The sequence below is a fragment of the Rhinolophus hipposideros genome (assembly GCF_964194185.1).
Source record: "Rhinolophus hipposideros genome assembly, chromosome: 26".
NCBI classification, from domain to species: domain Eukaryota; kingdom Metazoa; phylum Chordata; class Mammalia; order Chiroptera; family Rhinolophidae; genus Rhinolophus; species Rhinolophus hipposideros.
This window is the reverse complement of record NC_138072.1, coordinates 21,896,535-21,914,990: the sequence shown is the minus strand read 5'-3', so window position 1 is coordinate 21,914,990 and position 18,456 is coordinate 21,896,535. Positions and strand designations below refer to the sequence as shown.

Genomic DNA, 18,456 nt, shown 5'->3' with positions numbered 1-18,456 from the left:
GCCCCTTGTCTACGATACGGAACCCAGCTCCTCAGACAGGCTTTCAGGTCTCAATCCGGCCTCAGTTCCCTTCTGCCATCTCATCACTCTCTGTTACCCCTCTCATTGCCTTCCTTGAAGAAGACAGTACCCCACAAAACCCCCGGTTTTCCTTGCTGGCTCCTGGTGGGTCTCTGGCTAAATGCCTTTTCTTCCTAAGTCCCCACTCCAAATCCTCAGCAGGGCTTATCTCAAATGTCTCTGATTTAAAGAAGCCTCCTGTTTGTTTGTTGTTGTTTTTGTCAGAAGAACCTCTCCTCTCTGACTAGCTAGCCGACCTTAGCTGTTTGTGCATCTCTATTTCCCCAGCATCTTGAGGTCAGGGTTCAGGGCCTTTTATCTCTGACTGCAGGTTCCCACATGGGAGCTGGTACTTACTAACTGCCCAATAAAGAGGCGTTGAATAAAGGCATGGATGTGGTTTCAGTAAGACACTAAGAACCACCCCCCCCCCCGCCCCGAATTAATCTTTTCTGATTTCACTCTTAGAAAAGTAACCTAAAAAGTAGCATAACAATCAGAGCAAGAACAGAGATGGTAGATATGACCCTACGTTCTGTCTCCACAGACCTTCATGAGTCATTCTGAGTAGTGTCCCTTGTCTACATTGTGGGGATTATGGGAACAGAGCTAGGAGTGCAGTTTCCAGGCTCTCGGCCTCACATGGAAAGGTGCTGGCTCGGGTAGTAAATGGCCATCAACTGTGATCAGATGGCCATCAGCTGTGGCTAGTTGGCCGTCAGCTGTAACCAGTGAGCCATTGGCCACTAATATAACTGCTGTGGCTAGCTAGCAGCAAATGGGGGCTAGCAAGAAGACGGTGGCTGGCAAGCGTGGACTGCTGTTAGTAAGTGAGGTGGGTTGGCAGAGAAGTGGATGGCGGATTGAGGATCGTGTGGTTCCTGCTCCCTGTGTCTCCACCCCAGCCGCCAGCGAGAATATAGTGGGATGACTCCCCTATCTATGGCTCCATGGGTGTTCCTTTTTGGCCTCACCATATCCTGCGTTCCTATGTGGGGAGTGGGAGCTGAGACCCTGCATGACACCCTGCATGACACCCTGCATGACAGGGATGATTCTGGCCTGACTTTCACTTTGGTACAACTTTTCTCCAGATTGTGAGAAATCAAGTCAAATATGCCCTGTAATGTAGTCTTTACCTAAAGTTCACGTTTTAGCAGGGACCTCAATCGTACCAAGACCGGTCAAGCTTAACATTTGTGTGTCTTCACACCACTGGGAGGTCCTGTTTTATTACCAGTTCAGGGAGCAGAACTGTGACTATTGAAAGCGGTGCTTACCTGCCCGCTCCTGCTGGAGCCGTGCCGGTGGGAAAAGGCAGGTCTCTACACGACCTGCTCAGTAGTGAAGTGTGTCCCCAATGCTGTGGAGCCTCTGGATTTTGCTTCGTAGAAGTGGAATGCTTTTGTTCTTTCAGAGGCTTCCTATCACTTTTACAAACTGTATATATGTATGGGGAGTAGGTTGCTTTTTGTTCCAGGAAAGACAGTGGCAAGAAACGAGACTCAAACAGAAGCAAGAAATAATTAGATTAGTTAGGGAGAAAATCCAGCTGGTGAGACATAGGAAGTCTCCATGTGTGGAAAAAAAATTAGAGTTGTAATTAGACAGATGTCTATACACTGCTGAGACGTGGGAATTTATGAGCTTGGGGTGAGGAGAAAGGCTTCATAGAAGATTAAGAAGCAAGACTGTTGTAAATGTTTGACACCTGGAAGTTAGCACATCTTTAAAGGTGAGACCCTCAGATCTGAGAACACTTAGAGACAAGCTCATCTCTCAGGCACCTCCATGTACAAACGAGGAATGGAGATCAGCCTTCATACACAGCGTGCCTGAAGTTATGAGACAGCTGGAGGAAAACCCTGGGCTTTTGACTTAACTGTGGTGCGTCTTCTGTAATACTGTGGATGGAGGGATAATATTAACTGCTGAGACAGATTTTCATTGTACAAAGATGGGGTTTATATAAACAAGTACAGACTGGGCTGGTCTCTGCTGACTCCAGTGTAAACACACACACTCCCACCAAGATCAGAGTATATCTCTCTATGTGCCACATCCTGTAGCATGGCCTTGGTTGTGAAAATAGAACCCCAATCAAATGGGCAGAGACACGATTACCTCTCAAGAGATCTTTAACAGTTAATCTTTGCTGCTTTGTAACATACTTGTATGCTTAAAACGTATAAGAGATAAAGGAAAGAATTATACTTGGGACTGATAAACAGCAAGCCCACCAAGAAGTAAGTGGGGAATAAAATAAGGAAAATAATCCATAAGGAGAAATAAAAATAAAACAATAGCACATTGTTGAGTGTATTGGTACCTTAAAAAAAATAGAGAAAGTAATTCATTTAATAAACATTTGTTGAGTGTCATCTGTGTACCAGGCACGGTTCTGGGCACTGAGGACCCAGCCCAAAGAGCAAATAGACAAGGCCCCTGCCCTCCAGCAGCTTACATTCTAGAGACAGACGCAAAGATCACTACCCATTAAAATACCATTCTTAAGAGCCACCTAAGCCACCAGGTTTTGATGGAAATTTAAGTAACTTGGAAAGTTGGTAATATCTCCATTCACACAAGGATATGATTTTAACGATGGTTGCTTTTTGGTTTCTAGGGAGAAGAAAATGGCTTTGCAGACAGTACTGGAGATCCCCTTTCAGGTAAATGATTGACTCTAAAGATGTCTGGCTTCCTTAGAGTCAGTGATAGCTAGCGTGGCTATATAAAAGATAATTGAGAATATGTTTATCATTAACTTTAAAAATCTGTGTTACAGACTTTCCAATCACATGCCACGGTAAACTGCAAGGAAACCTTACAAGATTTCACAAGAGTATTTTCTGAGTTAACCCTCCTTTGTTTGTGAGGGGCTCAGCAGGGTTCTCAAGTGGGCAGGTTTAGGATGGGGCAGAACTGGTCAGACCGACCCTCCCCGCCCAACCCCTCAGGCGTTGGCAGAGAACTTAGCCAGGTGGGAGAGAGCAATGGGACACAGGCAGAGCAAGTCAGGGGGCGGGGCCAGCCCAGTGGTCCACTGCCTCCCTCCCTCTCTGTACCTCCAGCACTTATGTGCCCATAGAAGGGGGGGCTCCCTCTTGACATTAAGCCACTTACCATTCCCCACCCCTTTTCTGATTTTTGTGTGTTGAACCAAAGAAACATTAAAGTTTGTTCCCCCCCCCCCTTTTTAATTGTAAGACAGGAACTTTGGCAATGTTTAGATTTCTTATTAGTCTTAGGGAAAAATATGGAGTGAGCATTAAAATAAGCTGCCAAACTAATAGCGAGAAAAAAAAACCCTCACCAACACTTTGTACATCTTTAAAAACACATATTGAATGACCTGAGTGGTCAGGACTTTGTTTCTTTCTTTTTTAAGGGGGTTTGGGAGATCTTTGGAACAATCTGTCATCTATCCCAAACTGTGCCCAGGGTTGTTTTCTTAGAAACATGATGTTAGTTCTGGTGATGAGATTCTAGGTGATTTTTTTCATCGAACAGACCTTTATTTATTAAAGACCCAATGTGTGCCAGGCTCTCTGTGGAGGCCTTGTTGCAAAAAGTACAGCTGTGGAGACAGAAATTGGAATTCTAGTTCCAGTCCAGATTAGAAAAATGAAGGGAGAAATTGGGCCAGATGAACCTCCAGGGTAGCCTTCCCAGAAGTTGCATGGGACAGCCCCAATGTACAGGGTCTCATCAGGACATCCTATTGGAACTGCCTTTCTTGAGCCACGCCTGCCCCCAGCAGAGACTGGGGCCCCTGGCTAATAATTACCCTCCTCCGCAAACACAGACTGAAATTAGAAGCACTTAGCTGTTTTACTGGAGGAGGGGAAAGCATCTTTGTATGCCAGAAGAGGGAATTTTTATCTTCTCTCCACTCACCTACAGTTTTAAAATTTCTAACATGAGTGGGTATCAAAAAAATCTCCTCCCCCGCAAAAAAAACCAACTTTAATCTGTATCTAGAGAGGTATATATAACACATGATCAGATGTAGGCGAACACATACAATGAATGATGAAATAACTAAGGAAGTCCCTAAAAGCCCGTGACTGGCCTGGGTGGTGACAGCATGAGTTTTTTTCCATATGCTCATCCAAATGTTCAGATTTTCTCTGACAAGCATGTGTTTCTAGTCTGATTTTAAAAATCCATATTGAAACTTTTTAAGAACTAACAACCACACACAAATGTGAAATTTCAGCTAACATGAAAATGTATAAAAAAATTGTTTAGGAATATCTGTAAACCCTTCAAGGACTCTTATGAGTTAAGGCCATTATTAATTAATAGATTAACTTTAACCCAATTTGAGGTTATCTCTAAAAAATCTTACATTCGTCAAAATAAAATGGAAACGTTTCAAAGAGAATGAACTTTTCACAGTGATAGCAGGTAACATGGTTGAGAGCAGACTGTGAGCTGGGAAGTCACCTTTCCCACCTAGCACTATGCTTTGCACACAGAAGTGGACGGTGTTTGTTTGGGTCTGTGTTTTAGTTTTTCATACACAAGTAAATGAGAGACATTGACTTGAAGGCTTTGCTCTTGGATGAATGGCCAAAGCAGATGGTATATTTCGTCTTTGAATGAGAGTAGCAACTTAAGATTTGTTTTATTGTTTTACTTACAAACACTAATTTAGCATTCACCATGTACCAGGCCTTCCTCTAAGCACCTTGCAAAAGTCTTAGAAAAAAAAGTGTTCATGACAACTCTGTGTTTGGGTCCAATCATTTTCTTCACCAGGTGGACATGAAGGATGCAGCACTGGGTCACGTGGCCAGGGATTGGTTACCCAGGTCCTAAGTGGGACTCTGGCCCCCACGTGACCTGGAGACCACTCCCAGCTGCCTCCCAGGCTGCCTGTCCTGGCCTGGCCGGTGCACTTCCTGTGAGCACCCACTGAGTGCTTGAGTGTCCTCCATGGCTGAAGGTCAGGCTCCAGCCACCTCAGAGGGAGTCCTCAGCTGGAACAAGCTGAAGTCCACCCCACCTGGCAAAGTCAGTCTCTGAGCCGCTGGATGACCTCTCACAAACACTTGCTACTTTCCCTGGATCAGGCCCTCAGACTTAACTCAGAGCCTGGCTTTCATTTAATTCTTGTCATTTGAAAACATGAGTTAGCTGTGATCTAGTTTATAACTGATTAAGATAAGCAGGATGAAGGGCAGTGGAAGGAGGGTTAGGCAGGAGTGAGAAATGTGCCAGTTTTTCAAGGATGACTTTCGGACAACCTTGCATAATTCAGCACTTGCCTAATCTAAACCTAGTTTCCCCATAGAAATGAATGTAAAATAGGAATTTCATTTTTTTCAAGTTGGGTCTGTAAAGTGACAATTTGTTAGTATCTTTGTGTCACATAGTTTCGCAATTCAAATTCACATAAAATTCTGTGCTGAATTTTAACCTGGGTCCTTTCTAACAGAAAAGTGTCTTCTTTTAAAATTTATTGGGGTGACAATTGTTAGTGAAATTACATAGATTTCAGGTGTACAATTCTGTATTACATCATCTATAAATCCCATTGTGTGTTCACCATCCAGAGTCAGTTCTCCTTCCATCACCATATATTTGATCCCCCTTACCCTCATCTCCCTCCCCCCACCCCCTTACCCTCTGGTAACCACTAAATTACTGTCTGTGTCTATGAGTTTTTGTTTCTCATCTGTTTGTCTTGTTCTTTTGTTGTTTTTGGTTTATATACCACATATCAGTGAAATCATAGGGTTCTCTGCTTTTTCTGTCTGACTTATTTTGCTTAGCATTATACTCTCAAGATCCATCCATATTGTCACAAACGTTCCTATATCATCTTTTCTTACCACAAAATAGTATTCCATTGTGTATATATACCACAACTTCTTTATCCATTTATCTATCGAAGGACATTTTGGTTGTTTCCATGTCTTGGCCACCATAAACAAAGCTGCAATGAACATTGGAGCACACATGTCTTTATGTATAAATGTTTTCAGATTTTTTGGGTAGATACCCAGGAGAGGGATTGCTGGGTCATATGGTAATTCTATTCATAATTTTTTGAGGAACCTCCATACCGCCTTCCATAGCGGCTGCACCAGTCTGCATTCCCACCAACAGTGTATGAGGGTTCCTTTTTCTCCACAGCCTCTCCAACACTTGTTACTATTTGTCTTGTTGATGATAGCCATTCTGACTGGGGTGAGGTGATATCTCATTGTGGTTTTTATTTGCATTTCTCTGATGATTAGAGATGTTGAGCATTTTTTCACATGTCTGTTTGCCATTTGTATGTCCTCTTTGGAGAAATGTCTCTTCAGGTCCTCTGCCCATTTTTCAATTGGGTTGTTTGTTTATTTGTTATTGAGTTTCATGAGTTCCTTGTATATTTTGGATATTAGCTCCTTACCGGAGGCACTGTTTGCGAAAATTTTCTCCCATTCAGTTGGTTGCCTCTTCATTTTGTCGATAGTTTCTTTTGCTGTGCAGAAGCTTTTAAGTTTCACATAGTCCCATTTGTTTGTTTTAGCTTTTACTTCCCTTGCCTTTGGAGTCAAATTCATAAAATGCTCTTTGAACCCAAGGTCCATAAGTTTAGTACCTATGTTTTCTTCTATGCAGTTTATTGTGTCAGGTCTTATGCTTAAGTCTTTGATCCATTTTGAATTAATTTTGGTACATGGTGACAGATAGCAGTCCAATTTCATTCTTTTGCACGTGGCTATCCAATTCTCCCAGCACCATTTATTGAAGAGGCTGTCTTTCCTCCATTGTATGTTTTTAGCTTCTTTGTCAAAAATTATGTGTCCATATTTATGTGGTTTTATTTCTGGGTTCTCAATTCTATTCCATTGGTCTATGTGTCTGTTTTTCTGCCAATACCATGCTGTTTTGATTATTGTAGCCCTGTAGTACAAGCAAAAATCAGGGAGTGTGATACCTCCAGTATTGTTCTTTTTTTCCTAACATTGCTTTGGTTATTCGGGGTCTTTTGTGGTTCCAAACAAATCTGATGATTTTTTGTTCTATTTCTTTAAAAAATGCCATTGGGATTTTGATGGGGATTGCATTAAATCTGTATATTGCTTTGGGTAATATGGCCATTTTAACTATATTGATTCTTCCAATCCATGAACATGGAATGTCTTTCCATTTCTTGTGTCTTCTTCAATTTCTTTTAAAAATGTCTTATAGTTTTCAGCATATAGGTCTTTCACATCCTTGGTTAAGTTTATTCCTAGGTATTTTATTCTTTTTGCTGCAATTGCAAGAGGAATTTTTTTTATTTCTTTTTCTGAGATTTCATTGTTAGTATATAGGAATGCAATGGACTTTTGTACGTTGATTTGGTAGCCAGCAACTTTACTGTATTCGTTGATAGTTTCTGATAGCTTTTTGGTGGAGTCCTTAGAGTTTTCTATATATAGCATTATGTCATCTGCAAAGAGTGACAATTTAACTTCTTCATTCCCAATTTGAATGCCTTTTATTTCTTTCTCTTGCCTGATGGCTCTGGCAAGGACGTCCAACACTATGTTGAAAAGCAGAGGTGATAGGGGACAGTCCTGTCGTGTTCCTGAACGTAGAGCAAAGGGCTTCAGTTTTTCACCATTAATTATGAGATTAGCTGAGGGCTTGTCATATATGGCCTTTATTATGTTAAGGTATTTTCTTTCTATACCTATTTTATTAAGTGTTTTAATCATAAATGGATGTTGTATCTTGTCAAATGCTTTTTCTGCATCAATTGATATAATCATATGATTTTCGTCCTTTATTTTGTTTCTGTGATATATCACATTGATGGATTTGCAGATGTTGAACCATCCTTGTACCCCGGGGATGAACCCCACTTGGTCGTGATGAATAATCTTTTTAATGCATTGTTGTATTCGATTTGCTAGAATTTCGTTTAGGATTTTTGCATCTGTATTCATCAGAGATGTTGGTCTGTAGTTTTCTTTTTTTGTGTTGTCTTTACCAGGTTTTGGTATCAGGGTAATGTTGGCCTCATAAAATGAGTTAGAGAGTACTGTCTCTTCTTCAATTTTTTGGAAGAGTTTGACCAGGATTGGTATTAGATCCTCTTTGAAGGTTTGGTAGAATTCACTAGTGAAGCCATCTGGTCCTGGACTTTGGCTTTTGGGAAGGTTTTGGATGACTGATTCAATTTCGTTACTGGTGATCGGTCTGTTTAGATTTTCCAGTTCTTCATGGTTCAGCCTTGGAAGGCTATATGTTTCTAAGAACTTGTCCATTTCTTCTAGGTTATTGAATTTGGTGGCATGTAGTCCTTCATAGTATTCTTGGATGATCCCTTGTATTTCTGTGGTGTCCGTGATAACTTCCCCTTTTTCATTTCTGATTTTGTTTCTTAGTGTCTTCTCTCTTTTTATCTGAGTGAGTCTAGCCAAGTCTTTTTTTTTCTAATGTGCCTTCTATACACCAATTTTGTTTGATGACAAGATTGAGACCCAGCTTGATTTACCAGCCTCGAGCCATCCAATTTGTCAGACTGCCCAGTGCTGCCTCGACGTCTCCTGACAGGGTGTTTTAGGGACAGAAAATGAAATCGTATTGTTTTTCCCATTGATTGACATCAAACACCCACCAAAAGCCGATGGGTCAGTTTCTTAGTAGATAAACATAATTATTCATCATTTTTCAGCTCCTGGCATTTAACTAGCTCTGATGGATAATGTGGTGTGTGTGCACCCCAATGGTTTATTCAAGCCATAAACTGGCATTTTCAATTTATTGATTTCCAACCACATAGAAAGAAACATGAATATACACCCTTAATAAGTGTAACTGCAGAAGTATTTGCTTCTACTGTGACACTGGTTGGTATCTGGTAGCCTGCAGACCTGATAATTTATAGATACCTGCAATAGAGTTATTTTATTTCAGGACCACAACATTTTGCTACTTGCAAAGTTGCCAGTAAAAAATGTTTACTATTTAATTGTTTGAACTAACTCAAACCCTGCTTGTCCTGGGGAACATTATTGTAAATGACCTGACAGCTAACAGTGGTTTGAGCCCATTGGAGGAAAACACTGTGTGATAATAGCTCTGCAAAAACCCAGTGTGCAGGATAAAACGGCACCTCCCCTGCAGGGAAATCCCTTAAATCAATCTCTGATTCACTGCCAACATCCTCACTGGAGCCATTTCAAAGCTCAGCTACTCAGGACCTTTGTGAATCTCATTCCAGGTCACAATTAACTGTTAATTGACTGGTTGTTTACAATCTGCCAGCTCCGAACTTAAGCATTAGGCACCGCACCTTTGGATGTGAACTGTTTCTTACAGTTGTTGTAATGACTTCGACATACCTGTCAGAAGAACGTTCTTGGTTCCTGAATTCTCCTGTCAAGTATAACATTAGAGGTGTACGAGAGAGGGGCTGGGGGGCGGGGCAGAAACGGCCCGTAGGAAAACCCATTCATGAGCTTGTGAGTGTGGGCAGTATTATCAGTCCTACAGACACGGTCTCTGTAAAAGAGCTGTAGTTCCAGAACCTCGTTTTGGCAGGCCCTCTAAGACCTTAGTCTGTAGACATCTCTAAGGCGATGTTTTTCAACCCTGGCAGCACATTAGAATTCTCAGGGGAGCTTTTAAAAATCCCCATGTCCCGCCAGCCCCCTGACCCCCAGGCCAATTAAATAAGGGTCCTGGTGGATGGGACCAGACATTAGGATTTTGTCAATCTCGGGCGTGGGGGAATCCATCTGGAGAACCACTGCTTTAAAAAAGGCATTTGGTTACAGTTCCTCACCGCAGCTTCTAATTCTTGGTTTGTTGCTTACTGCTTGCCAGCATGAGGCTTTCGTGGATGACCTCATCTAATCCTGTCAACCACCATATGGAATAGGTGTTGACATCTCTGCTCAGAGAGTGAGACGTGGCCTTAGCAAGCTCGGTAACCTGTCAAAGCTGCACACCTGCACAGTGTGAATAGGTGTTGACAGTTGGGTGCCTCTGAAGGTCCTGGTGTTGGTCTCGGGGGTATACAGTGTATTCCTTCTCCATAGCAACCGGTCGTCTTTTGTCTGCTTTGTATATATGTTCAGCACTAAGAAGTTTTTCGATAGCTCTTCCCAGGTTGCCCGTAGGTTTCTCTGTGTCATACGCTTCATTCATTTGATTAACTCAACATATATTCTTGAGTGTCTACTGTGTGCCTGGAACAAAGTGGTGACATGAGACATCAAAGTCCTTTTCCTCTTGCTGCTTATACACTAGTTGGGAGTGACAGACAATAAACACAAACACGTAAGTAAGTACACATGGTGGTAAGGGCATTGAGGAAAATAGACAAGGGTAATGGGAATTTTCCTGGAAGGGAGAGGCTGCTGCTTTAGCTAAGGGACCTAAATAATGCAAAGGAGCCAGCCATGTGGAGCTCTGAAGAAGAAGGTCTCCAGGGAGAAGAACTAGCTGGTGCAAAGGTCCTGAGGCAGAGCTGAGCTCAGTGTTGTAGGAACAAATGTGAGTAGTGAAGAGTAATAGAGAAGGGGGTGAGCTGGGACATGTCAGCAAAGGCCAGATGGGGACTCTCTTCTTCCCAGTCTCCTTAAAAAAAATACACGTAAAACCTAACATCTTCAAATGACATTTACATGACACTTGACAAAAATGAGTTATCTGATTTAACTCATGAGATACAGGAATTATCATCATCCATTTTATAGAGAAGGAATCTGAAGTCTGTGCATGTCAATGCCATGAGAAGTCAGTCTAGGACGTTGGGGTACTGGGACTTGATGAGCCCATGTGACACAGATCCAGAACGGGGTGATTCAGGGTCATGCATGTGCAGGGCTGGTTATCGATTATGCACTTGATAAGTGACACTTATTGTGATGATAAAAAAACCTCTGAGAAATCTGGGCCTTCCTCCTCAGATCAATTCCTCCGTAGTTTAAGGCATTATTCAGACTCGACTTACAGAGAACAAGTCCCTTCATGGTTTTGGTCTCTAAAATTAGAAATCATCATAAATTAATAGTGTTTTCCATTCTTGCTTTGCATCAGTCGAAAATATACAAGTCAAGTGTCAATCTGTGGCAAGCGAGGACCCTAATTATTAGAGAATCTAAGGGAATTTTTATACATAATTAACTTCTTTTTTTCCTCCCCAAATCTAGAAGCGATCCATCTTTTTGTATCTTAAGACCAATTCTGTACTATTTTCCATCAATATCTGTTTACTGCCAGCAGGCACCTGCAACATTCTCTTTCCTATTCTCTATGCGGGTTCTAAGACTCATCAAGCAATAATAACAAATCTACCCTGTCTCCTGGGGAGGACAGCCCAGTTCCCATTCATTTATTCACTCATTCACCAAACAATTTTTGAGTTTCTACTGCATAGCTACCTTGTCTTGTTCTTTGAGAGGCGTCAAATAATAATCCCATTCCCCAACCTCCGACCCCCTTTTCTGATGAAAATTTGTTTCTTCCCTGAGACATCACCCAATCTGTCCTTCCACGTACGCTAGGATAGGGATTTAAAGCAGAGCAGGACAAATGTATTTGTTGGGGGTGGGGAGGGAGCACATGTTTTCTTACATAAATTCCCCAGGACGTTAATTATAGTTTATGATTCTAAAGGCTGCTTTGAATTTACTAAGGCTGGCAGTTTGCGTAGATGATTCCAATTCAGTAAATGGTTTGTCATTCGTGTCACTGGAAATACAAAAGTGAAACATCACTAGACTTTCGGCACATCATTTATTTTTAAAACAAATTGATGATTGGTCGATGTCATTGTTCAAAGAAATGCAAAGTTTTCATACACTAGAAGGCTGCCAGGAGCCCCACAGAAACCTTGCTGGTGTTTTTTTTCTTCTTGACACTAAAGGAGAAAACATTGTCCACCCTGAGTCTTACAAGAGTAATACCAGAGGGACCTACAGATACCAGGACATTTAATTCTGGACTTGGAGGTTATGTCCTACTTCTTTTTTCTGAATATTTTAAAAGTATCCAATAAACACAATAATTATAGAAAATTAGGAAATGTCCATTTTTGTTATACATACTTCCAGATTTTTTAATGTGCTTATGAATGTCTGTGTGATATACTTTACATGGATATGAATGGCTATATTATTTGTTTTTACAAAAACAATTACACATAACTCGTTGGTAATCTGCTTTCTTTTCCACTTGGCAGAATATTGTTAATTTGACCCTACTTTAAATAAGGGCAAAGAAAATTGCAGAATTTCTTTTATATATCCTTCTTTTAGTGAGAAACTACCTTCACCATTAGAAAGTTATTTTGTTAGATAAATTGTGTCCCACAGTACAGCCAAAGTCTTTCTTCTTTATATACCGTTACTAATGTAGCTGAAGACCAGCTCTCCCTATATTACATAGAAATGTATTTCTACAGTTTTAAACTCTTAGATGTGGAATACAGTGCAGAAAGATACAGATCTATTCTCAGGGCATTTATGGTAAAATAAAGAATAAGAAAACCATATAGAATATCTCACTGCAAAGCAGAGTCAAGAGATGGCATTACAGTCAGGAGCTGGAAGATTTCATGGAAAGGGTGGATCTGAGGTGGGGCTTCTAGGATGGATGAGGTTCCCTAGTGGAAGAGAGTTCAATGGAGGAAGAGTTCAATGGAGGAAGAGAGTTCAATGGAGGATGGGAATGAAGGGAAGTTCAATGGAGGAAGGAGAGGAGAGGGAGAGGGAAAGAAGAGAGAAAACTGATCAGAGGGAAACCACCAGAAAAGGCACAGAGTAGAAAAATATAAGGTATACTTTTTCCACCTATGAAATTGACAAAGATTTTTTAAAGCTAATACTTGGTGCTGACAAAGGTGAAGTGAGATAAGCACCATTACTGTACTCCTGTTGGAGTGTAAATAGGTACAGGCTTTATTTCTGGAAAGCAATCTGGGCACATGCATTCATAGCCTTAGAATGCCTTTTGGCTTAATAATTCCATTACTGGTGAGATGATTAAAGATGTGGCCAAAGTTTATGGGCAAGGTCTGCATCAAATTGTTACTCCTAGTCTTGAAATTTGGGAAAACACAAGGTGTTCAGTAGTTTATGCAAAATCCATCATTGTATATAATTTCTAAATTTTCTACACTGAATTATACTGGTTTGTTTATTAACATAACTAAGCTTTAAAAAAACAAAAAATGCATGTTATCTATTCAGGGAACTGAGTCATCCAGCTTGTCTGGGGCATAGGTTATGTAGAAGGAAGTTGTGGCGAACAAGACTGGAAGAGTAAGTAGCATGGAAAGCTTCCAGTGGAGGCTGTGGTTGTGAGAACTGATTGGATAAGAGCAAACAGATCTGTAAGGACACCAGGGAACCGCAGTGTAAGTAGTGATGCTGAAATGCTTTTGGCGAGTCAGGGGAGAAAGTTAAGTTCTGTTTTAGGTCCCTTTAGTTGGAGATGTCATCTGGACATCAAGAGAAGCTTTCTAGAGGTCAGTCCTGGAACCCAGGAGTGCGGGCAGGGCTAGTCATTCATTTATTCCTCATGCGCTCGGTCACTCATTCAGTAAACACTGCCTAAGCATTGACTCTACGTCAAGGGCTGTGTTGGGTCCTGCCGATGCAAAAATAAAGTTCTTACATTCTAATGGGAGAGCCTTCTAGAGGTTGTTGGGAGTGGGGGAGATGACCAACGGGAGGAAAGGTGGAAAGGGAAATCTGAGGGCTAAGAACAGAACTAGAGCACCCCCTCGTTATTTCCAAGGGCTCGGCAGTGAGACAGCATGTTGGGCCGAAAAGGGGAGGGATGTGGCTGGGGACATGGGGCCTGGCTGTCACAAGGAATCACCAGAGAGGACACAGCCTGGCTGTCACAAGGAATCACCAGAGAGGACACAGCCTGGCTGTCACAAGGAATCACCAGTATCCAAAGGGAAAAAAGAGTCTTGGGCCAGCTCCAGAGGCAGCCATATTCAAGGGAGCTGATGGGACAGGGACTTTGGCAGCAGAAGGGCCAATGATCCTGAAAGTCAGATAGGCATTCACTTCTCTGTCCTGGATTTTCCTTCCCAGTCAGAACTGGACTTTGGCCAGCAGTTGGGGTGCAGGAAACTGGGTCCGGTCTCCACAGGGTTTAGGGGAATGAGGCGGGTCAGCTGCTGATCGAAGTCAAAGAAGGTGAATACAGTGAGGCATCAGAGGTAGTGGGTTTTGAATTCTCCTTCTAGAAGTTTCTAGCACAGTGAACAAAAGAAGAGGAAGAGAAAGTGGCTTCAGCAAGTTATGAAACCAGAGGAGGGTAGTTCAATCTACCTCAGGGTTCTTATTTTTTACGATAGAGGAGCTCTTATTCATGTTTACAGACAAAAGAAAGATTCAGTAGACCTGGATGGCTGGAGATGAGAGGAAAGAAAGGAGATATTTAATGAAACAAATCATGGAGAAAGCAGGAGGGTAGGCTCACAGGCATTAAGTGAAGCTTGCAAGGAGCGGGGGTGCTTCATTGACAAGTCATCTCTGTGCTAAAATAAACAATATGTTTGTTACTGTAACTCATTATCTCGGTTATCACAGAAATATAACACTACTAGAGAAAGTTCCGGAAATAGAAACATAATCCCACCATCTTAACCAATAGCTGTTATTATTTTCGTACATTTCCTTCCATAGTAATGTGAACACAGAGTTTCCACATAGAGTACATACATTCTTTACTTCTGGTATTTTTCATTACAACACAAGCATTTTCTACGTTGCTGACTGGACTCCAGCCTTCATAATTATTTAAATAGTATTCTATCTAGTAGAATAATAACGTATTTCACTAGTCACCTAACTTTCACATTTAAGTTGTTTAAAAACTGGATAACATGGATAAGACTGTAAGAAAAATGTTTACGGATATACATATTTTAGATTTTCTCTTCAGGCTGGATTCCCAGAAGTGATATTAGTAGGTCAAAGAGAAGGAACATCATTTTCACAGCTTTTTTACCTTTTAATAGGTACTTGCCCCCAAATTGCTGGCTCTCAACCTAAGCGATCAGCAAAGTGATTCCCTTTTCCCAAATTCTTTCCTAAATTGGGAAGTCCACGGCTTACTGTGGTAAAGGTCATTGTAACCTTCCAGAATTTTCCCGGCCAGTGGTCTCCCTTGTGGCCTTTGGCTGTTAAACTCCTGGTCAGAGGGGTCAGAGGCCCTGTGCAGAAGGTAAGTTGCTCAGGTTGCCTGGCTGTGCAGACACCGCTCACAACCTTGTGATAAATGACTTGCCAACACCTCTTACCTGCCAATTCCCTCCTCCTGCTCACCTGCTCCGAGGACTGAAATGAGGCGAACGATGCCTGATGGGGGGTGCTGCCTACCCTCTGGGCTGGGGCTGGGCTCTGCTCAGTGGGGCTCAGCTCAGAAGCCCCCTGCTCATCCATCCGCCTGTGCACACCTCGGAGTGTTGGCTCCACTTCAGAGCCAGCTCCGTGGGTGAAGAAAACACAGGTGAAGGCAAAGGGACGATAAGGTGGATAAGGTGGCCATAAATTTTAAAAGTAAGTTTTCTGGCATTATCAATTATCACTCATTTTCAAATATGTGTATGAAGTGGATATCCTAGTTTTCAGTGTGTATGTGTGTGTGTGTGTGTGTGCGTGTATTTAAAGACCTTTTAAAGAATTGTGCAATCCTTTACACAATAACATTGAGAAACTCTCAGGGCTGGCTTGTAACTTGGAAGGGTTAAGGGTTGAGGTGCGGGCAAGCAAGGGCTGGTTTGCTCGTGGGATGGCAGTCTGACCCCTTGGACTGGTGATCTGCCCCCAGAGAGAGATCTGCCTACCGTGCCCTCATTTTGGCCAGCGGCTCATGTTGTAAAACATGGGAAGTCTCAGAAAGAAAGGGAAACTGGCTTTATCAAATCTTATTACTGCTTCCAGCAGAGCAACCTCTCCTGGGCTGTTAGAGAACAACCCATTATTGTGTGAACATATAGGAGGGAGTATCCTGAAATGTTCCTCTGTAAGATTTGCTGTGTTATACTTCCACTGACGTTATTAACAATTCAGGTGGAAAATAAAGGAAGAGATGAAGGCATCTCATGGGCCTCTTGCTGACATGTGGTCTGTACTGTTTGTTCTGCAGATATAAGCAAAGACACTTCCTGCCAGGAGAACTGTACTTGCTCCTCCTGCTCGCTCCGGGCCCCCACCATCAGTGACTTGCTCAATGATCAGGACTTACTCGACGTGATCAGGATAAAGCTGGATCCCTGTCACCCAACGGTCAAAAACTGGAGGAATTTTGCAAGCAAATGGGGCATGCCCTACGATGAACTGTGTTTCCTGGAGCAGAGGCCGCAGAGCCCCACCTTGGAGTTCTTGCTCCGGAACAGCCAGAGGACGGTGGGCCAGCTGATGGAGCTGTGTAGGCTATACCACAGGGTAGACGTGGAGAAAGTCCTGCGCAGGTGGGTGGATGAGGAGTGGCCCAAGAGGGTGCGTGGAGACCACCCCAGGAACTTCTAGACCTCTGCCCCTTCTTATTGGCCCCTTTGGACCTGGAAACAACCCAGGTTAGAGAGCAAAGTGAATCTGTTCTTTTGTAAGAGTTTAGGATAAAGACATGGTACAGTGGACACTGGTTTTCTCCCAAGCTGGTGGTTTGGGGGAGGGGTAGGTTATGTTTTGGTGGCGGATTTTCATTCATTTAGTTTTGCACATGGTTTAATTTAATATTTGCATCTGGAATTGGGAGAAATGTTTTGTAGGCTTGTATAGGGACCAGGGCCTACAATCAGAATGGATTCATGCCACGATGAAAATGAGAGTGACCCTCTCCCTGAGTCCTGCTGAAGATTGAAGTAGGAGCTAAGACTGTGATGGCCCCAGACAATCCTGGTCCATACAATCTGTCATGATCACCACTACTCACAGCTCAGAAGAAAACAGCACAGAAGTTAGCCTGTTGGGTCCATTTGTTACCTTTTTCTGTTATAAAGTTCTTAGGTGAATTACAGGATATTGGTATTACGTGGTGATGCCCTTTAGAACTATGTGCCCTCTTTTTTATTCAAACGCTTTTCTAATGCATACACTATCAAAAATGTCATTTGCTCAAGTATTTTTGAAAGAAATACAAACATAGATGGTTATTGGAAGGACAGAGTTAGGAATTAGTAGGTACCAGGACCATGGGACTGGTGTTTGACAAAGAGAGGACGCAGAATGCCCTTTTGCTACCTGGGACTTTTTAAAAATTAACTTAAAATTTACTTTTACATCTTTTATATAAGGCTGAGTGTTCCACCCCTGAGATGAAGCTGTGTTAAGAAGTAAATATAAATCACCTGGCCCATAGGGGCACTGCACCCACCTCTAACACTTATTATTCCAGCTAAAAACATAGCTATCATACACAGTAGCTGGGCCAGGAAGGGGGGACTTCAATGGTCATGCTGGAAGGGAAGATATGCATTAAAATCCAAATTTTAAACCAAATGAAACATTGGGTCCAAAGAGTATCTACTGTTCTTATTTGATGGTTAAGGAGAAGGGAAAGGGTGGGGGAGAGAGGGTTTGTTATTGGAGAGTCTAGATGTTCTAGGTTTTACTGAGGGGGGGAAAGAGAGAAAGAGAAAGCAAAGCCTTGGTCTGCTTGACAATTTCATAAAAATGCTATTTGGTTTTGGCTGTGGATTTGGAAAATTAAGGTACTTTGTTCAATTTGGGGGGATCCTGTATAAATCCCCGACTAAAACAAGCAAAAACGATGAATTCATATGGATTGGATACAAGAAGGGTTAGTAGTAACTCAAAGGAAAGTTATTTTCTAAACCACAAACGTTTTTTCCACTAATGGTTACAGCGGTTTCTGTTAAGTTGCTATAATATAAAGGCAGCCTCAGCATCAAATGTAAACTCTAAAGGAGCGAATCTCTAGAGATTTACTCATTGCTTCTCCTTCAGGGGGCATCACACCCAGCTCATCTTCCCTTGTCAGATTTATCAGATATATATCAGGCTGATTGTAAGACATATTTAAAGTGACAGCCAATAGTGGAATGCAGAGATTTTAAAAAAATAAATTCTTTTGCAAATTGCTGTCCAGTGAGGTGGGTTCGGTATTTATGGTCAGCCATGTTCCAGGAGCTGTGCAGACTTGTGAGGGGCTCTGATTGTCTCAGAATTTGATTTTACGTGCTATGTTCTCATGACGTGACAAGTGATATGTACTCATATGTTAGCCAAATTTACTGTGGAAAAACATAAATGAGCTTTGGGCATTCATTACTAACATTTTTGGGAGATGGAACTAAAAGGGTTCTGATCAGTGCTGTCTGGTACCGGACCACCAGCAGTGGGATGGTCCTCACTACTTGTGTCCTGACACCCCTTAGGCATATCGGCAGTGGGTCCCAGCCTGACA

The 18,456-nt window shown here is 42.1% G+C and overlaps 1 protein-coding gene across 2 annotated transcripts in view; it reads left to right on the top strand.

The window, feature by feature from the left end:
• EDARADD (EDAR associated via death domain) overlaps positions 1-18,131 on the top strand; it is a gene marked incomplete at its 5' end in the record, with an annotated part of 53,105 nt that extends 34,974 nt beyond the window's left edge. For both annotated transcript variants that reach the window (XM_081039239.1, XM_081039238.1), the window contains 2 exons: positions 2,687-2,732; positions 16,174-18,131. In XM_081039239.1, the coding sequence (XP_080895365.1) occupies positions 2,687-2,732; positions 16,174-16,556 (429 nt within the window). In that variant the 3' untranslated portion in view covers positions 16,557-18,131. The remainder of the gene's footprint in view (positions 1-2,686; positions 2,733-16,173) is intronic.
• Positions 18,132-18,456: the final 325 nt, after the last annotated feature.